Genomic DNA, 18806 nt, shown 5'->3' on the forward strand with positions numbered 1-18806 from the left:
TCAGTTTTTGACTACCAGCCACCTGTTATTAACATTATGACATTATAACATTGTATCAAAGTACACTCATAGCAGACATGGACGCTGATACAATATTCCTCTCTGAGACATGAGTCAAGGTTAGAGTTAGTAAAAGAAAACAAAGCAGCAGATGACTGTAAATGTGCGTAGTATATACCTTATTGGTGCTGAAGGGTTATTCGGTGGAAAAAACAGGGACAGCGCCACTTTCTGGAGATAACTATAATTTCATGTCATTCAGAAAACGACAGTAAATGTGTGTATCTGCAGCAACAATATCAGATCAGGGCTCTTCATCTAATGCGGACGCAATTTCATCTAAAGTACATGAGCAAAAACGCACGATCGTGCTACACAATAAACTTTGGTCGTCAGACTCTCGAGATTTTGTACTTCACAATAAAAGCATATCTAAATTTCTAAACGTTGCGGGTTTTGTCAGTGAAACAATATTTTGCATAGAAAGTGTGACAACGAAGACATGTCGGTGTTTTTACAACTAAGATCATTACAGCAACATAACTGATCTGTGCTTCTAGTCGGAGTCTAAGTAAATACAAAGGATTGTTGCGGTTTACCGGATGCGCGTTCTGCCGCTGCAGGGCAGCAGCACAGATCACATGAGCTGGAGCTGGTGTTGTGTCACGTGAGGCGTCGCTCTGAAACATGGCTCCAACTAGCCCGGAACACAACAGCGTCGGCTGACTGGGACCTGACACGCATCTGGAGACACCAGGCGATGGGGCAGACATATGTCATCCCGCGGCGTTGTATCGTTTTTTAAAAGTTAATGTGTTACAAGCTCATCATGCGTGAAAGCGGAGGTGCCCCCTCGGCTTAACGCTAGCTAGCTGTCAACCTCTACAAGTGGCGAGAGGTAAGCTAAACATGTAACGGTAACTAAGCGCAGTTCTTGATGCTTGTCTGTTGTCCTGTAATTACGGTGGGGTTACATGGAACAGCGACGACCCTTTGGATTTGAGCCACCCATCTTAGAAACATCCGGGAAAGCAGGATTTTTGCTTTGTTCGGTGAGACACTTAACAGTGTTTTATGTTAGCTTCCTTGTTACGCTAACTGTTAGCTTTAAGTTGGCTCTGACGGTACTTCCCTAATCGTAGATGGTCTGAAAGATGTTAGCATTAGTTGTGCTAGTTCCCAACGTACTTGACTTATATACTTGCGTTATAACATTAATTATATGAAGAAATAGAATAAGAAAATATTTGAAAGTAACGGTGGTTGTTAGTTTATTCTAGTCATAGTTGTACTTTAAATTAGCCTGTATTATTATGGCGTATTAAAGCTATGGGAAAGGCATATTTTAAGGCTTTTTTTCTTTATGGCTTAATTTGAAGAACTGATGTTTGTTTAAAGGCAGCTGTTAGTCGTTTAGCTCACCAAACACAGTGTTGGAATAAGTATTAAAAATGTTCTCTGCTATTGGGAAGCTAGCAGCTTAGCTAACGTCAACGCTATACGAACTTAAAACTGTACGTTTACTACAGGTAAAGATTATAAGATCTGATATGATGAGTTGTGCATTTTGTCAGAGTCAGTGAATATTAATTAACATCATGCATTTTAGTATATTTAGCACCAGGCTGCAGTACTGTGGATCTGATGTGGTAGATGCAGGTCATGTGAGAGAAAAGTAGTCGTGCATTTAGCAAATCTACTATTTTAGTATTTCGCCAATAAAATTTCTCAGTCCTCTTAATGCAGAACCACTACCCATTATACTGTTTTAATTATGTGCCCATTTATTATTTTTTTCATAGAGTTACTCGGCAGCATTGGCAGTAGAGGAGACACTGTCCCTCCATGGATCTCTGAACATCAGCCCCAGTGGGTGACAGTGACGTGACCACAGCCGATCGGTATGCAACTCTTACCAGACATGGATTGGTTGATGCACGCAGTTGAAAAAGACTTGGGGGTGGACCGGCGACAGCAGGGTGCAGGCCCACGGCCCCTGGAGCTTGTTGCACTTGTTCCCACGCGCTGGGTGATGGGCTTGCGAGAGAGGAGAATCATGCGTTGTGCTCGCTTCGACAGCATCAGTGAAACCGAGATTCGGACCTACCTTCACTGCTGCCAGGCGAAGTTGCCTCCCGGCTGGACGCGGGTGTGCATTCAGGGTCTGAGGAAGAGCAAGATGAACTACAGATTAGCTAGAGACCCGTGCCATCAACAAATGGAGTTCACCTCACTGGAGTCTTATATTAAAACCATGCAGTGTGTGTCACAGCAGAATGTCAGGTACAGTATATACTATAATGTTATAGTTGCTATTGTTTTTACTAAACATTTAGATTAAGGCTTAAAGTAATGTATGATCTCTTACTCAGTTAAGAATTCACTGTTAAATTACTAACTGTGAACATTAATTTCTCAAATTTAATGTTTGCTGTATTGCAAACATTTTGTAGTCAATCAGTGGGAAAAATAGAAAATTAAGTTGTAACAATAACTACAAACAAACAAAAAATATATGTATATATATATGTATGTATGTATATATGTATGTGTATGTATGTATATTTATATATACACACACACACACACACACATGTATGTGTATATATATGTGTGTGTATGTATATATATACACACACACACACACACACACACACACACACACACACACACACACACACACACACACACATATGTTGCAAGTATATGTTGCACGTAATTGCAACCGCAATCTTTTAAACAAAAATAATGGTTGAAATCTGAAAAGATTTGATTTGCCTTTTGCAGTTGTGCCTGCCATGTCTAGGACAAAGTTCTTTATTCAGTGTTAGTGGGATCACTTAATTGATTACTCTTAATTATTAACATTAGAAATGCCTGACTATGGCTTTTAAAAGGCAGAAATTGCATATAATTTATAAGTTTGGTGATACATTAGCTTTTTATCTTTTTTCCAGGAACTTATGGCACGAAGCACATCACAATCTTGTGCAACCATATGCAGGGGCAGCGGAGCAGATGCATGTTGCAGCGGTAGATTCAGTGCGTCATGCACTGCAGAAGCTATTCCATACTACATTCATCTCATCTGACCGAGTGTCCCCATCTCTTTCTCCAGCCAGAGAGAAGGAGAAAGAAAACTTCTTGCCACTCACTTCATCCTTTTTACCCAAGTCCCAGTCAGACCAGCTGTGTCCTAATGTTCTGCTGGCTGAGTGTCTGCTAGAGACTGCAGATATGTTATATGTGATTCTACCTTATACTCAGTATTCACTTCTTGATATAGTCTCCTTCAGTCCTGCCAAGCTTGCTAACAGTCATGCCAAAGTGTTGTTCATTCTCTACCAATTACTAATTGCTCTGCAGGCATGTCATGTAGCAGGTTTGTCTTGTGGTGAGCTCTCATTGCAGGACATAGCAGTGGATGAGCAGCTCTGTATCCACCTTAAGCTCAACCTAGCTCACTATGAGAAACTGGGAACAGAGAGGGATGTAGACAATGATGTCAATAGCAGACAAGTACCAAAAAGTGTCCTGCCAAAGCACAGTGCTTGTGTGAGCCAAGAGAACAAAAGACTTTGTAGAGACTGCTTTGGCGACCTCAAGACACTTGTTCTCGACTGGGTTCATGGCCGAGTCAGTAACTTTGACTACTTGATGGAACTGAACAGGTTAGCAGGACGTCGGGAAGGAGACCCTAATTACCACCCAGTTTTGCCATGGGTGGTGGATTTCACTGTGCCGTTTGGAAAATTCCGGGACCTCAGGAGGTCCAAGTTCAGGCTCAACAAGGGGGACAAACAGCTAGACTTTACATATGAGATGACCAAGCAGGCTTTGGCGGCAGCAGCCAGTAGTGGTGTTGGCGTAGTAAGTGGAGATCTTAGTGGGTCTGTTGGTGCTGGTGGTGCTGGGCAATCTGAGCACCTCCATGTCCCTCATCACATATCAGATGTCCTTTCGGACATTACCTACTATGTCTACAAAGCTCGGCAGACACCCAAAACGGTGCTATGCAGCCATGTTAGATCCCAGTGGGAGCCAAATGAATATCCAGCCAGTATGGAGCGCATGCAGAGTTGGACCCCCGATGAATGCATACCAGAGTTTTACACAGACCCCTCAATTTTCCACTCCATTCATCCTGACATGCCAGACCTGGATGTGCCTTCCTGGTGCAAGTCATGTGAGGAGTTCATTGAGGTCCACCGGCGTCTTCTGGAGAGCAGAGAGGTGTCCCAGCATTTGCATTACTGGATAGACCTCACATTTGGTTATAAGCTGTCTGGTAAAGAAGCTGTCAAAGCTAAGAATGTGTGCCTGCATCTAGTGGACAACCACACCAATCTGACGACGTACGGTGTAGTCCAGCTATTTGACCAACCCCACCCCCCCCGCTTATCTTCTTCTCAGTATGCTCCAACTGAACCTCCTTTTCTTGGTCTTGCTGCTCTTAATGTGCCTTTACATGTTCCTCAAATTGACCCCATGGCTGACGCTGTGGATGGAATGGTGCCAGAGTCCACGGGGTGTGAGTCCGCTGCCTGGACAATGGTAGACAGAGACGAAGAGCTTGAACAAGGAATGGAGGCTTTGGACTCATTAGCGTCCAGTGGCACGTCTAACTCCACGTCCTGCTCTGTGCCACTTCCAACCACCACCACATGTGGAGTGAAGATGGGAGGAGAACACACAGCACTTACTGTGTCTCAATCCCCAAGCTCATTCACAGGTGACTTCCCAAGTGGTATAGGCCCAGGTTTACGCAGTGGCATGTTACAAAAAAGTGGGCCAACAAACAAAAAGCCTGGAGAGGGAAGTGTGGTCACCAACAATGCGGAGGAGTTCAAGATAATCTTACCTGAAGGTTTCAGTCCATTGCAGCCCTTGGAAGAGCTGGAGAAGATGAACAATTTCCTTGTTAAGAGTCTGCGTGCTGAGGTTTGGCACCCTGGAGGACACAGTGACTGCATTAGAGATGACGTGTTAGCTGAAACTCTACCCTCTGTTACTCAGCTCTACCAAAGAGATATGCAGGCGTTTGGCATCCTCATTGCTGAGATATTCTTCTCATCCAAACTGAGAGGACTGAAACCAGGCACCCCTCTCAGACAGCGTTTCCAAGCTGTAATGAAGTTATGCACTGCTGGCCTTCGTGATGTGCCACTGTCTTTGCATCATGCCCTCGAAACACTGCTGCTGATAGAGAAGCACTCTGGAGTAGAACACAGGGAAATGCCAGATGACCCAAGCCCACTTCTTTTCAAGTATGACCCCATTTGTGATGGTCTCCCTCCCCCAAACCCTTCCCAGTTTTTGAACTCAGTCATCACACCCCTTCCATTCCCTTCATATTTTGCAGCACTTCATCATTTTATCTTTTCCTATCATACCACAATTGAGAAACCGGGCAGCCATCAAGGAAGAGATGTTGTGTTTCAACTGTGGCAAGAGCTTGAGACACTGCTACGTGGTAATATCACAGCTGAAGGCCTTGAAATTCTCCTGCCCTTCATTTTGGCCCTCATGCTTGAGGAGTCTACTGCTGTTTATGCTGCTTGGTACCTTTTTGAGCCCATCTCAAGGGTGCTCGGTCCCAGAAATGCAAACAAGTATTTATTAAAGCCATTGATCAATGTATATGAAAACCCTCACTGCCTTCGTGGGCGTTTCTATCTCTACACTGACTGCTTTATTTTGCAGCTCATAGTGAGACTTGGTTTGCAAGCATTTCTATCCAGCCTACTCCCCCATGTGCTGCAGGTCATCACTGGCTTTGAAAGCTCAGGTTCAGAAGGGGAAACATGTAAAGGGATAAGGGGTGGCACATGTAATCTAGGAGAGGAAGAGGAAGACGACTACCACTGTGGGGATGTGCGGTCATCATCTGGGTCTGTTAGTGGGAATATGGGAAGTAGTGGTGGAGCCAGTGGAGGGGTTGGGGTTATGGGGGATACAGGGTTAGTTGATTACTCCTCCGGCATAAGTCTGAGTGACCAAGTGTTTCTGTCAGAGACAGAGTATTTTCAGAATGGGTTTTATGTCAACAGTGGAGCGGGGGCTTCTGGAAAGCAGCAGAGCCAGAACTCTGCATCCAAAGATGAAGACCAGGAATCAGTAAGTGTAGGAAAGTTAAGTGACAAGAGCAGCACAAGTGAACTCTCTCTGGGTGACGGGGACTCAATGCGGGACCGAGCCAGTCTTAAATCGGCTGACAGCAGTCAAGACCTAAAACAAGCCAGTGAGGGTGAAGAGGGAAAAGAGTTTGAGGAAGATGAGGTGACTGAGACAAATTATGGGAAAGAGGGCACACCTGACTGTAGTTTACCCAACATGGCACTCACTCTATCTAGCTGCCCTGAAGCTTCCACTCTGAAGGCTGACTTTGTCAATGGAATGACACTGGAAGAGAGCAAGAATGGGATTGTGGGAGAACAGGAGGAGGAAGATGACAGTGATCTAACAGAAGACTCTGAGGAAAAAGAGCAAAAGATTCTTTTAGGTGAGTGAATGTTGTAGGTTTATGGAAACCATACCATTCATATTTTTGAACCACCTCTCTGCGTCTCTCAGATACAGTCTGCAAAACTGTTAGATGGCTGTCGGCAAAGCTTGGGCCAACGGTGACGTCTCGATATGTAGCCAGAAATTTACTGCGTCTGCTTACAAATTGTTACATTGGTAAGTAAGTTTAGAACACCCAAAATTTTCTTGCCTAACTCCTAAATTGTATTTTCTCACCACACTCGTGTTAATGCTTGTGTTTTCCTCGCCCTGAACCCTTCTCATTGTCTCCCTTTGCAGGACCTAATAACCATCGCTTTGTGGTCCCTTCTGAGGAGAGCACTATAGAGAGTGTAGGACTGGGCAGTGTGTATGAGAAGAAGCCTGTGGTTGGTGACCAGACAGCTGGGCCTGTGTTGGATTGTCTCATTTACATAGCACAACTTTATGGAGAGCCTGTACTCACCTACCAGTACCTTCCTTATATAGGATATCTGGTAAGAAAATGTCACTTGTACATATGAATCCAAGAAATGCCTTTATTTAGAGGTATGGATTTACAAATCCTTACCTCTTCATTCATCAAGCCACTTATCTCAGGCTTGATTGTGGGGGCAGCAGTCTAATAGGAGAACCCCAGATTTCCCTCCAAACCACTCCTGTAACCTCAGTTTGGGAGTTTGGTGAGTCCGCCTCAGGCTCCCATGCCTCTGCTTCCTCAACGAAAAGCATGCCAGTGGGATTGCGAAGACCCTTTCCAGCCTCTCTTGGAATGTTTTTAAGCTCTCTCGGAGGTTGAAGTTGACTCTTCCTCTGATGGGGTTCAGGCAGATGTTTCCAACAGGTCCTCACAATACCTTTGGTCCTGCTGAGTCAGTCTAGCGTTTTCCTCCGTCAGAGAATCCAACCCACCACCAGGTAGTCACAGTGACAGCTCAGCCTTTCTCTTCCTTTAAGTTTCCAAAACATATGGCTGAAAATCAGATGACATGATCTTCAGCCTAAGACACCCAGCTCCAGTAACTGCCCCCTGCCCATCAACACAGTGATGTTCTTTGTTCTATGTATTCTATGTCACAAAAGCTAGTTTGTGTCCACAGATTTGTTTGCTTTTAGTTGTTACTAATTTGCATTTTAGTGGGTGTTGGGCCAAAGTAAAAAGCAGAGAAGTTATGAGATTTGTGTACAAGCACTAATCAGATTGATGATTGATTTCACAATTGTTTTTTGTTTCCAGGTTTCTCCACCTTCATCACAGCGTCTCAACACGCGTAAAGAGGCAAGTCTGCTTGGAGCGGTTGCACTTACACAGAAGATAATAGTCTTCCTCTCTGATACCACTCTAATGGACATGCTTATGAAGATCAATCAGGATGTGCTGCTTCCACTTCTTGACCTGCTAACCACTCCTCGCATGGGGTAAATAACACTCTTTTCTCAACGTGCATTCTTCGTTTGGTGTCACTTTATTTATATTAGATAAAAGCAAACTTGTTTAGTAGGACGGCTTGCTGTCAATGGGCCTCTGTTCACCTGTGTACAAGCTATTAGTATGACTGACATTAGTTGAATTAGTAATGTCAGTTTCAGTATCTCTCATTTGATTCTTAGTATAAAAGCTGTAGCGCTTACTAAAACAAGAACTTTTCTTGTAACTTTCCAAAGTTACACTCTATAGCCATACTTACAGGTGATGCTGTATACAGAGGCATCACAAAGTAACGGTGCCTGAGGACTCAATAATTTAATCACAGCATGTTGCAACAGCAATCTCACTGTAAAGTAGTGAAGATTGTTTACCTTGTTAAGTGTGTGACATGCTTTTAACTGTTCATATAGTTTGAAGTCTAAAATTCACTTCAACACAGGTTTGTGTTGAAGTAGTGTGATGAGAAAATGTGCCTGTGTGATTGTGCTCATCCTGCTGTACTCAGGTTCCCCAGCGGGGTGCAGACACGCACTGCCGTCTGTATCAAGACCCTCAGCCTCATGGCTCTCATCTGTCTGCGCATCGGGAGGGAAATGGTGCAGCAGCACATGGCTGATACTTTGCATCGCTTCTTTGCGGTTTTCTCCCTGCTGCATTCTCTGCAGCTCCAGGTACAATCCCTTTACACACGCACACAAACACACAGATACAATGCTTAAAGACTGACAGGTGTCATCTCAAGAATATGTCTATAATTATTACACAGAGCAGATCTGTCACAGACGTTGATGGGAAAAACAATTAACATCAAGGCAGAAAAGATTAATGGCAGTGAAAGTAGGACGAACCTGGCATCTAATTTTTTTGTGGAATGGGAAATGAAGAGAGAACATTTATTTGTGAACACTGAAATTACATTGAAGGCTTGATCTTTGTCTCTGTTGTAGCTGGAGAATGCCCCTCGCAGAGTTGTAGGAGAAGTCACGATGGTGGATGTTTGTACAACTGAAGAGTCAAATGTGACCTACGAATTGGGTGTGTTGGAGGAGCTTCAGACTGTCTTTAACTCTGAGATGGCCCATGCGTCCTACATCCCATTCTACTGCCTCATAGGTAGGATATGCTGTCCATCAGGAAGACAGCAGCATAATCTGTTGCACTACTGTGTTACGAACTAGTGTTGGATTTCTATGTGTAGGTGACGTGGCAATACGGAAACTGGTTCCCAACCATGACACTGTCTGGCAGTTGGCCCAATCCTACCATCAGAGTGTGAGCCAAGGGAGTCAGAAGACAAAGCTACCTACATCTTCCATTGGTCTTTCTTCTGGTTTCGGCAGAAGCTTTGGTGGTAGCCCTCTACCTACACCTTCAAGTAGCTTCATGCCACTGGCGGACTCCCTCCCTGAATCAGGCACATTCGGAAGCCACCTGGTAGGAAACCGTATCCAAGTGTCCAGAGACACCGATTACGAGGGACGCCATACTGCCGCCATTATGACTACAATGTCCACTTACACCTCTCCTTCTACGGGCATAACTTCTTTTTCCTCCTCCTGGGTAACGGGTCCCACCCCAGAGGACAGTGCCCTGAAGCAGGAGCTCCCACGCAGCAGCCGGTCCCTCCAGGGGAACTGGCTGGCCTACTGGCAGTATGAAATTGGTCTCAACCAACAAGATCCCCATTTCCACTTTCACCAGATCCGCCTGCAGAGCTTCCTGGGTCATTCCGGCACTACAAAGTGTTTGGCACCACTCGCCGGAGAGGATTATTTCCTTTCTGGTAGCAAAGACAAGACTGTGAAACTATGGCCACTATATAATCATGGTGATGGAACCCAGGAGGTGGAGCCCAGGCTGACATATAGTGAGCATAGAAAGTCTATCTTTTATGTTGGACAGCTTGAGGCTTCATTGGAGGTAGTGAGCTGTGATGGGACCGTGCACCTGTGGAACCAGTATACAGGTTAAGGAGATCTGCTTATGATTAGAATATATATTGGGCTTATTATTTCACTTGGTATTCTTCTATGTAACGCTCCACATTCTGTCTGATTGGCTTAGGCAAGCAGATCCGCTCCTATGAAGCCGTGGATGGAAAGAATCCCATTACAGCTGTCGCCACCATGCCAGCTCCACACTGCAGCGTCGTGTTTGGCAGCGCCGATTCTGTGCTTCGCTTCATTGACCCTCGCAAACCAGGATTACAGGTACGGCAGCAATTTGACTTGTTCAGCTTAATTTTATAAAGCACCTTTTACCACTTCTGTCAAATAGAGCTACTCCTGACAGTGATAAATTTCTTGCATCACCAGCATGAATTTCGTCTGGCCTACAACAATTTGAGTGCTGGCCTCATCCGGTACCTGGCAGTGAGCCCTTCAGGGCGCACAGTGGCTGCTGGTTTCTCATCTGGCTTCATTGTTCTGCTAGACGTACGGACAGGACTTATTCTCAAGGGTTGGCCAGCGCATGAAGGAGATATCCTCCAAATGAAGGTACAGTACCTGTGTGTGTGTGTGTGTGTGTGTGTGTGTGTGTGTGTGTGTGTGTGTGTGTGTGTGTGTGTGTGTGTGTGTGTGTGTGTGTGCGTTTGCACAGTTCTCCTACGTAACAAAACATACTATAAGTATAAATAGTAGCAAAATTCACATAACTCACCTGGTCACGTCACACAATAATACAGTCAGCCAGTCTGAATTTTCCCATACAGCATGAATCCTTCCGCTGGGAGGTATTTGTGGTTGCATCAGAGCTGTTCTATGTTTTTGAAAGTGAGAAGGAGAGTCTTGGGGTGTTTGCTACTGCCCAAGCTTGACATTGCATCAAGTCTGTGTGGTAGTAATGAATACCTGGAGGCAGGCTTGTCGTTCACCTGAGGATTGTTTATTTCCCTTTTGGATTACACGAATCCATGGCTGACATTGACAAGAGTGTAATCGACAGGTTACTGGTTCTGTGAATACTCTGTAAATGCAATTCTACATGAGACCATTTGAACGACCTCACAGACACTGTGATCTTTCAATGTCTAGGTGTATAACCAACTGAAATGAACTGAAGAAACGTCATCTATGTTTCTTCAGTTTCTTCCCCCGAACATTAATATTACTGCGTGTGCGTGCGTGTGTGTGTGCCTTTGGGTTTCACAATATTTTGCTCACGTGTGGGATTCGTTGTTTGCAACAATGCAATGTTGTTTGCAGAAGACGTGGGCCTGGGAATACAGGTCGTGCAGTCTGTCGCATAGATGGGCCGCCTCCTCTTTTTTCTGTTTGCCAAACTTGCACTCTGGCAGATGAACTTGTTCCCAAACACAGTGACAATTTCTTTTTTCAGCATGTTTTCAGTTACAGACATTACTATCATACTGTAAATATCTGTTTATTTGTTATTTAGGTTGCAGCATTTGAACCAGGCTGAACAGTGTTTGTGTTTATGTAATAATAGCTGTTTTTAAAGTATTGGCACAAAAATAGTGGCTATTGTCAATACAAAGAGGAGAAATAAGTTATTTTATGCACCTTTTAACATGTAGATGAATAGTTACAATTTAATAATGTGCTCCAGGTATGAGGCCATTGTGTGGCTGCATCTACCAGACAATTGTTGACACTAATTGTACTGTACGTTGAATCCATATTACACATTGTAGAAAAGTCTGTAGATGTGGCTCTTCAGTACTTAACTGATAGCTACAATAGTTAAGATGATCCGCCAAGTGGCTTTTATTCTGACAATTCTGGTAGGCAGCGGTACACAGATGGTGAAAGATGTACTGAGCAAATGTGTTGTCAACAGAATGCAAGGATGAGCAAACTTTATTTAACCCCAATTTAGGTCAAGGATTGTGTCTCTAGTTTTAAAAGCAAACATGGACACGGGTTACTCATTAGAAAGCCCACCAGGATTCCCATTGGCACATTCATATTACTCAGACTGCTCCTTAATTCTTGTGTGTATCAGTCCCTTTTCTAGTTAGGATATTAAATAGAAAGTGGTAATTTAAAGTAATTCTAATAGGACTGTAAGTAAAAAAAAACCAAAACAAATTCACCTTGTTCGCTACTAAGGTTGCAAAAGTGTAGCTAAAAGAACACAGCTAGGCAAACATATGTTATATTACGTTTGGGATCTGGTTCGTATGGGGCTAGTAAGGACTAAGACATCGGACTGTACACTGTTGCCCGATCTACATATTACAATCACCACATATTTATCCCCTCACATATAAATAAAATAAAGGTAAGTTAGATTCTTACAACAGTGCATGTCAAGGATATGATCGAATGAAGTGAACAGTCTGTTTTTGTCCTTTTGTCAGTGTGTTAGATGTAAGGTGAATGGCTTAGACAAAGTTCAGGCTTTTATGAGCCTGCATTGGTAGGACAAACCATAAACCGGTCACAGAGTCTGAATGTAATGATGTACTGCCGTTGTAGCTTCAAGCCTTCAGGACCAAGGGATCCATTGGTACCATCCAGTTACCAGATAGCACAGGGTGCCTGTAGAACGCTTCCAAAGTCCATGCTTTGGGTCAGGTCACGGTGGGTTTAGTGTCATGTGAGGGACTGATAATGTGTAAGGTGAGGGAAGCCACTGTCTCTTGGCTAATTAGTTTATTTCCATTATCACAGATACATTCTAACTGTGATAACTAACCGTTATCACAGATGCATTCTAACTGAAAGTACTGGAAAGACAATTTATAAGATAAAACTGTTTTAAAAAATCTGCAAACTTTACATTTGGTGTGTCTTCTCTAATTTTTAGGCTGCAGAGGGAAACTTGGTCATTAGCTCCTCAACTGACTACACACTGACTGTGTGGAAAGACCTGGAAAACAAGTTTGTGCGCCAGTACAAGTCGCAGTCAGACCCCATCCATGCCTTTGACCTCTACGGTTCAGAGATTGTAACCGGAACGGTGGCTAACAAGATCGGGGTGTACTCCATGGCCGACATCTCGCTGAGCCCCATCAGCAGCACCAAGCTGAGCTCGGAGAACTTCCGCGGGACTCTTACCAGCCTGGCCATCCTACCCACTAAAAGGCTTCTGCTGCTGGGCTCTGAAAACGGTGCCATTAGGTTATTAGCTTAGGCCTCACAGCGTTACTAAACAGTCTTACTGCCAACTGTAAGCGTTTCTAATTTTAAAGGCACATGCAAAGGTTTCTTTCTCGGCGTCGCCTCCTTTGCTTTATGTCACTTGTACTGTTCAGATTGTTCACTTCTCTAAATTGCAGCACAACAAGAGGCAGTGAAAAACGCTTCATAGATACGGAGTCAAGCTACTCTTAAGTTCGGCACTGAATTTAAAGGACAAGAAATGTGTGCCACACTACTTACATATATCATGTACCTATGTATTTTTTTTACTACCTATACATGTATAGACAGTCTATAGTGGGAAATTCCTATCTTCACTAGGTCAGTTATTCTCTTAAAAAGAATGAATTAGAAGATGTGCTCAGGAAGGTGGAGCCAAACCTGGTTCTCATGTAGTGTTTACACTTTCCAAATAGATACATAACACCAAAAATACATTGACCTCACCTTTTGTTTCTCTCGATGGTAGAATACATATGTATCCAAATGCACTGATTAAACTATGCAGTATTTGTAGCTCAAACTGTTTATTTGGGTTAGCATTACTTCTTTTTCATTCATTGTCTATACATAAATAAAAATACATTGTTGTGACACCAGTCTTGGTGCATCTTCACAGACTGAAGACATGAACAGTAAGTTGTCATCACTTAGAGATTTACTGACGCACAGCCTTCTTTCAGCTTTACCATGTATGGCCTGAATTGTAACATGGATTCTCATACAGATTTTATAGGTGAATGTGTTTATTCACTAATTAATTACTTGACGCTGCTTTGGGCTTTTCTAAAACTGTGTGTGGGGACTCTCTTCAGAACTTGTAGCAGCATCATCCTGGGAGATTCTTTTAGCAGGTGTTACTTGTTACGCTCGTAACTTTTCAAACTTCTGACCACAAAATGGAAGAACAGTCAACGCCAAGGTTAAGAGTTTTGTATTTTAACATTTCTATGTAACTGCATTTAAAGACGTTGAGAAAATGCCAAGAAACGTTGAAATAAATAAAAAATGTGATGCACATTAATACAGGTACACATTTTGTTGTGTAACTTCAGCACAATTTTGTTTAAAATAAAACCTGAGGATACAGCCCATTTGCATTCAAACTATTAAAGCATTTCCCTTTATTTATTCTGACTACTGTCATTTTATAAAACTGTCCCTTTGCTTCTTCTCTTTCTTCCATACACTGTCCCTGGTTTTTGCTGTTCTCTGGTTGTGATTCACCTGGATTCATCAGGTCTCCCTGGTTTCCCATCCAGTCTTAGCTTTGGATTGGACAAATTGGACAAAGTCCCCTCTTGTGTTTGTAGATGACTGTCGTGTGACCTAGAAGATATCACAGTTGCTTAGTGGTGAGACTAAACTAGCTGAATACATTTATTTCCACTCTGTTTCTTTAAGATATTGTCGGTCGTGATATCAATGTGATTTGGGAATGTAGAAATCAAGGGTGTTTGGTTTTGCTAGAATAGCAGCTTGTGCAAGCCAGGGATTTCAGGGAAACGTGGACTCATGTTCTCTGACAAGTGAGTAATTCAGGAGTCATTTGTTTACCAGTAGCAGTGACTACTTTACTAGCAGCTAAGCTGTCACGTTTTCTTAAAGTAGATGTAGTTGTGTCATGGTGTTATCAGCTGTTACCATGCAAATTAGCTAAGCATGTCTGAGTATTTTACCCTGGAGCCTTAGTCGCTACATTTCTAAATAAATAGTGGTGTAAACGAGGCCCCAATCAATGCAGGTTGATCTTTAACTTTTTGCTGAGCAAGTGCCAATCTTTGACTCTCAGGAATTCTGCCATCCACGGTCACAGTCGTTCTTTTTTTAGGACAAGGCAGCCAGTTTTTTTACTAAATTTAAGGTAAGATCTTACTGTGTTTTTAAAAGTGTTAAATTATGTATTTTGCATTTAATCTTGCATTCTAACAAAAAGATTAAATGAAAGATCTCTCAATTATTCGTGGATTTCTTTTAGGTATGATCTGTAAAATGGGTTATTGGTATAAACCACTACATTTGGCTGTTATCAATGCTACAGTGGACTAATATTAAACGGTTCACCTCTACAACGCTTACATTTTTTTGGACAGTCGGAACGTAGGCTACTCGCTGAGAGTACACAGTTTGCAATATGTTGCTGTGTTTCATGTCCAATTCCAGATGACGTGGGCAAGTGACAGTGTTTATATAATATATAATATAAAGCTGTATTTGTTGCTAGATTGTAACTGCTAAGAGCTATATTGTTCTCTTTGGAGAGAGATTTATGACTTATTATTTATCAGGCCACATGTTTCAACCATCCTCATTTTTTTCCCTCAGTTACAAAAGGACATGGACCTCTGTCTGACACTCCTGTTGATCTATCTCTGCAGCCAAGGAGTTAGCGTAAAGCACCAATATTACTAAATCATTTTACATCAGGCTGCAAGATTACGATCTGAGCTTATTGTCATGCTTGTGCATATTTATGCCGTCTTTCTGCTTGACAGAATGTTGCCGTTGCAGACGATGAGTCAATTCCCTTGGTTCCTCTGATTCCCAGCCACCCCATCGAGGTCAGAGGCGAATTTGTAACGTTTGAACATTTGAACGTTTTCACTCTCTTGTGACCTTGTGACGTCTCGCGGCACTGTTCTGATTCAAAATGCAGCCACATTTCTCCCTTTAGAACGTAGAAAACGAAATTACAGTGGCACCGCTAACGGATGTCCAGGAAGCAACTGCCACGACTAGCAGGCCCCAGGGGGGCTCGTCCGAGGAAGAACAAGATGAGGGCTGTGTATCCGCTGGCCGAAGCCGGCGGTCAAGGAGCGCCATCGCTGCTGCCATTCAGAAACTTGGCGTGCAGCTGCTGCAGAACCTGGACACAACAGAACAGCAACCAAATATCATCATATCTCCTCTCAGCATATCACTAGCCCTCTCCCAGCTGGCTCTAGGTATGTGTGTGTACTACTATCTGGAACTTTATACTGCACCTAAGCAGCTTGCTTTTGTTTTTTTACACATGACCATATTCAATAAAATGTGTCAGCAACTATTATTCTCTTTTACTTTTATTTATTTTATTTTTTATTCATCCGGAAACTATCACTGTTCTGTCATTCAATTACTGCCCCTCTGTTTTTTTTATTACAGGTGCAGTAAATGAGACAAAGGAGCTACTGATGCATCACCTCCACGACAACGCTCTCCCCTGCTACCACGATTCTCTGCATAATATCTTGGAGCATCTCAGAAGAAACAACTTGCAAATTGCCACTCGTATCTTCCTGCGCCAAGGTTACTACCTAGATCAACACTGCTCACACCTAAGTCATCTTCATCCATGTTGAGGCTGTATTGCTCTCGCTTGCAGAAGCAGTCCATTATTTTGAAAAACTTGTCTTTCTTGCTTGGTGGTGCTAAGCCTCAGAGAAACAGTGTTATGCTTCTTCATTGTATATTTCAGGTTTTGAGCCAAAGCAAGACTTTGTCCATGAATCCCAGCGACTGTATAAATCGGAACCGGCTGTGTTGGAGAGCCTGCAGCAGATAAACGACTGGGTAGAGAAGGCAACACAGGGAAAGATAGCTGAAATCCTGCCTAGTTTGCCTGCCAATCTGCTCCTCATGCTCATTAACGCTGTTCATTTCAAAGGTGAATGAAGCAAAAGGTCATCATTTATCAACTGTTGATGCTGAGAAATGTACTAGAACCTGGTAAAATATCAAAGGCCAAATATCTTTACTGAAAGTTTAGGCTCTTTGGAGCCTCAAATGGCTTTCCCTGGCTTTTCCTTAAGTTTTAGTGCATCCATTTTTAGTAGCAATAAGAGATCACAGTTTATCCCAGCAGCCACCAGTGGATGAATTATTGTTTACATCACATGCCTATGAAGGCCACATTAGTGCTGAATAGTATATCCTGTCCTGGGTCCAGTGACAGCTAGAAAAGTAAGGAAACTTGGTTTAATCTTTGACCAAGATATCCCTTTTACCTTGGATTTAAAATCTCTGGAACCGCCTACATATTTCTTTTGAATATTGATGAAATCCTGAGCATTCCCTCTCGAAGTGATACGGAAAATTGAATTCATACATTTGTTACTTCTTGTCTGAACTCCTGCAACTCCTTCCTAATAGGAAGTCCAAAAGCTCATTAAAAATAATTAAATTCAAATGCTGCAGCCAGAGTTCTGAGAGAAACTAGCAATAATTTTCATATATTAGCTTCTTTTCCCTGGCTCCACATGAAATCTAGGATAGAATTTAAAATATTCCTCCTTGTTTAAAAAGCACTTAATGATCAAGTTCCATCTTTATGGGCTTTACGGTATGTTCACTCTCAGAACTCTCAGGTCTCTCCGCTTTTAATTTTGCTGTGAACTAACACTCAGGCTTTGTTTCATGTTTGCCACAGGAGAATGGAAATCTCGATTTGACCAACGTTTTACCTCCAGAGGCGTGTTTTACCTTGATGACAAGCACATGGTTGATGTTGATGTGATGGAAGATGCCAAACATCAATTAAGTTTATTTGTGGATGAGGAACTGGAGGCTCAGGTAAAACACATTTTTCCCTTTGTCAAACACATTTATAACTTGACATAACACCTGTATTTGTACCCCCCCCCCCCCCCTTGTGCAGGTTGCAAGCTTTCCATTTCAGAAGTCCATGAGCTTCTTGGTTGTTTTGCCTGTTTCTGGTCAGCTTAATACATCTTCACTGTTTGCAAAGCTGAATATCTCAGACTTGTACAATCATCTACCCAAGGAGAGGACTGTTCAAGTCAAAGTCCCCAAATTCAAGCTGGACTATGCGCAAGAATTACAAGAAGTTCTCACCAAGTTGGGTAAGAATCTGTTCTCAAATCCTTTTTTAACAAATGGGATAATTCTAACATGCTAAAGACTAAAGATCTAACCTGCTGAAGTGACTTTTTTGCCTATGCTCCATTTTAGGCCTCGGAGAGGTGTTTTCCAATCCCAACTTGGCTGAGATAACAGATGGTCCTGTGCTGGTGTCTAGTGTGGTTCATAAATCCAGCATGGAAATAAATGAGGAAGGTGCAGAAGCGGCAGCATCCACTGCTGTGGTCATTTCCCGCGCATCTAACCCAGTCTTCCACCTCAGCAAGCCCTTCTTCTTTGCTCTTGTGGATGATAAGACTCTGGTACCGGTTTTCATGGGAATCATCAACAACCCTAACCCTGGTGCTCCTGTCTTGCTAAGAGAGGATCATGGAAGCAATGATAAAATGGGATTCCCAGTTGACAAGAATCATGTCAGCTCATTTGGAGTCCCACCTAAATAGGGACTAATAACCTGCCCAGTAATCCCATAGAAAACCAGACCAAGACCGTTTTGATTGTACAGATTAGGTGTACAGGATCATAGTCTGTGTAACAACATAATACAAATGCTGGAGAGCCCACTACCCCCTTACTAGTCAATTAATAGGTTAAATTAATAAGAGGTTTTTCTACAATGCACCTGCTTATGAAGCTGTCAAGTACAGTAATGTGTCAACTCTATTAATCTTTTAATTGATTGTATATATTTTTACAGATTATCAACATGTAAATTTAGATGGTATAATATCAGAATAGCAATATTTAATTTGTTTTATAATGGGCTAATAAATTCAGTTGATCACAAGTGAGTTTTGCTTTGGCAGATGTTAGCAAAACCTTGTACTGTACCAAATAACACACGAACGCTGCTGCATTAAAGGCATTGGGAAAAAAAACACAGACGGAAGAACTTGTGCTTTTCA

At 42.7% G+C, this 18806-nt stretch overlaps 2 protein-coding genes across 5 annotated transcripts; both read left to right on the forward strand.

The window, feature by feature from the left end:
* The first annotated feature begins 653 nt into the window (after positions 1-653).
* Positions 654-14172, forward strand: wdr81 (WD repeat domain 81). Of its 2 annotated transcripts, none has more exons than XM_029171293.3 (12): positions 654-898; positions 1803-2283; positions 2958-6502; positions 6574-6681; positions 6805-7001; positions 7742-7923; positions 8439-8604; positions 8881-9046; positions 9132-9899; positions 9998-10143; positions 10249-10431; positions 12707-14172. In XM_029171293.3, exons 2-12 carry the CDS (start codon positions 1904-1906, stop codon positions 13031-13033), a joined length of 6168 nt encoding a protein of 2055 aa, XP_029027126.1. In that variant the 5' UTR covers positions 654-898; positions 1803-1903; the 3' UTR covers positions 13034-14172. The 2 variants fall into 2 exon arrangements, with proteins under 2 accessions (XP_029027126.1, XP_029027127.1); XM_029171294.2 differs by lacking the exon at positions 654-898 and adding an exon at positions 905-1052.
* Positions 14173-14484: 312 nt separating this feature from the next.
* Positions 14485-18688, forward strand: serpinf2b (serpin peptidase inhibitor, clade F (alpha-2 antiplasmin, pigment epithelium derived factor), member 2b). 3 transcript variants are annotated; one of them, XM_029171914.3, is made up of 10 exons: positions 14485-14570; positions 14834-14905; positions 15367-15432; positions 15537-15602; positions 15716-15986; positions 16186-16329; positions 16499-16687; positions 17450-17592; positions 17678-17882; positions 17992-18688. In XM_029171914.3, exons 3-10 carry the CDS (start codon positions 15379-15381, stop codon positions 18342-18344), a joined length of 1425 nt encoding a protein of 474 aa, XP_029027747.1. In that variant the 5' UTR covers positions 14485-14570; positions 14834-14905; positions 15367-15378; the 3' UTR covers positions 18345-18688. The 3 variants fall into 3 exon arrangements, with proteins under 3 accessions (XP_029027747.1, XP_029027748.1, XP_029027746.1); XM_029171915.2 differs by lacking the exon at positions 14485-14570 and having other exon boundaries at positions 14655-14905; positions 15367-15426; XM_029171913.2 differs by lacking the exon at positions 14485-14570 and having other exon boundaries at positions 14658-14905.
* Positions 18689-18806: the final 118 nt, after the last annotated feature.

The sequence above is a fragment of the Betta splendens genome, chromosome 13, assembly GCF_900634795.4.
Source record: "Betta splendens chromosome 13, fBetSpl5.4, whole genome shotgun sequence".
Classification (NCBI taxonomy): domain Eukaryota; kingdom Metazoa; phylum Chordata; class Actinopteri; order Anabantiformes; family Osphronemidae; genus Betta; species Betta splendens.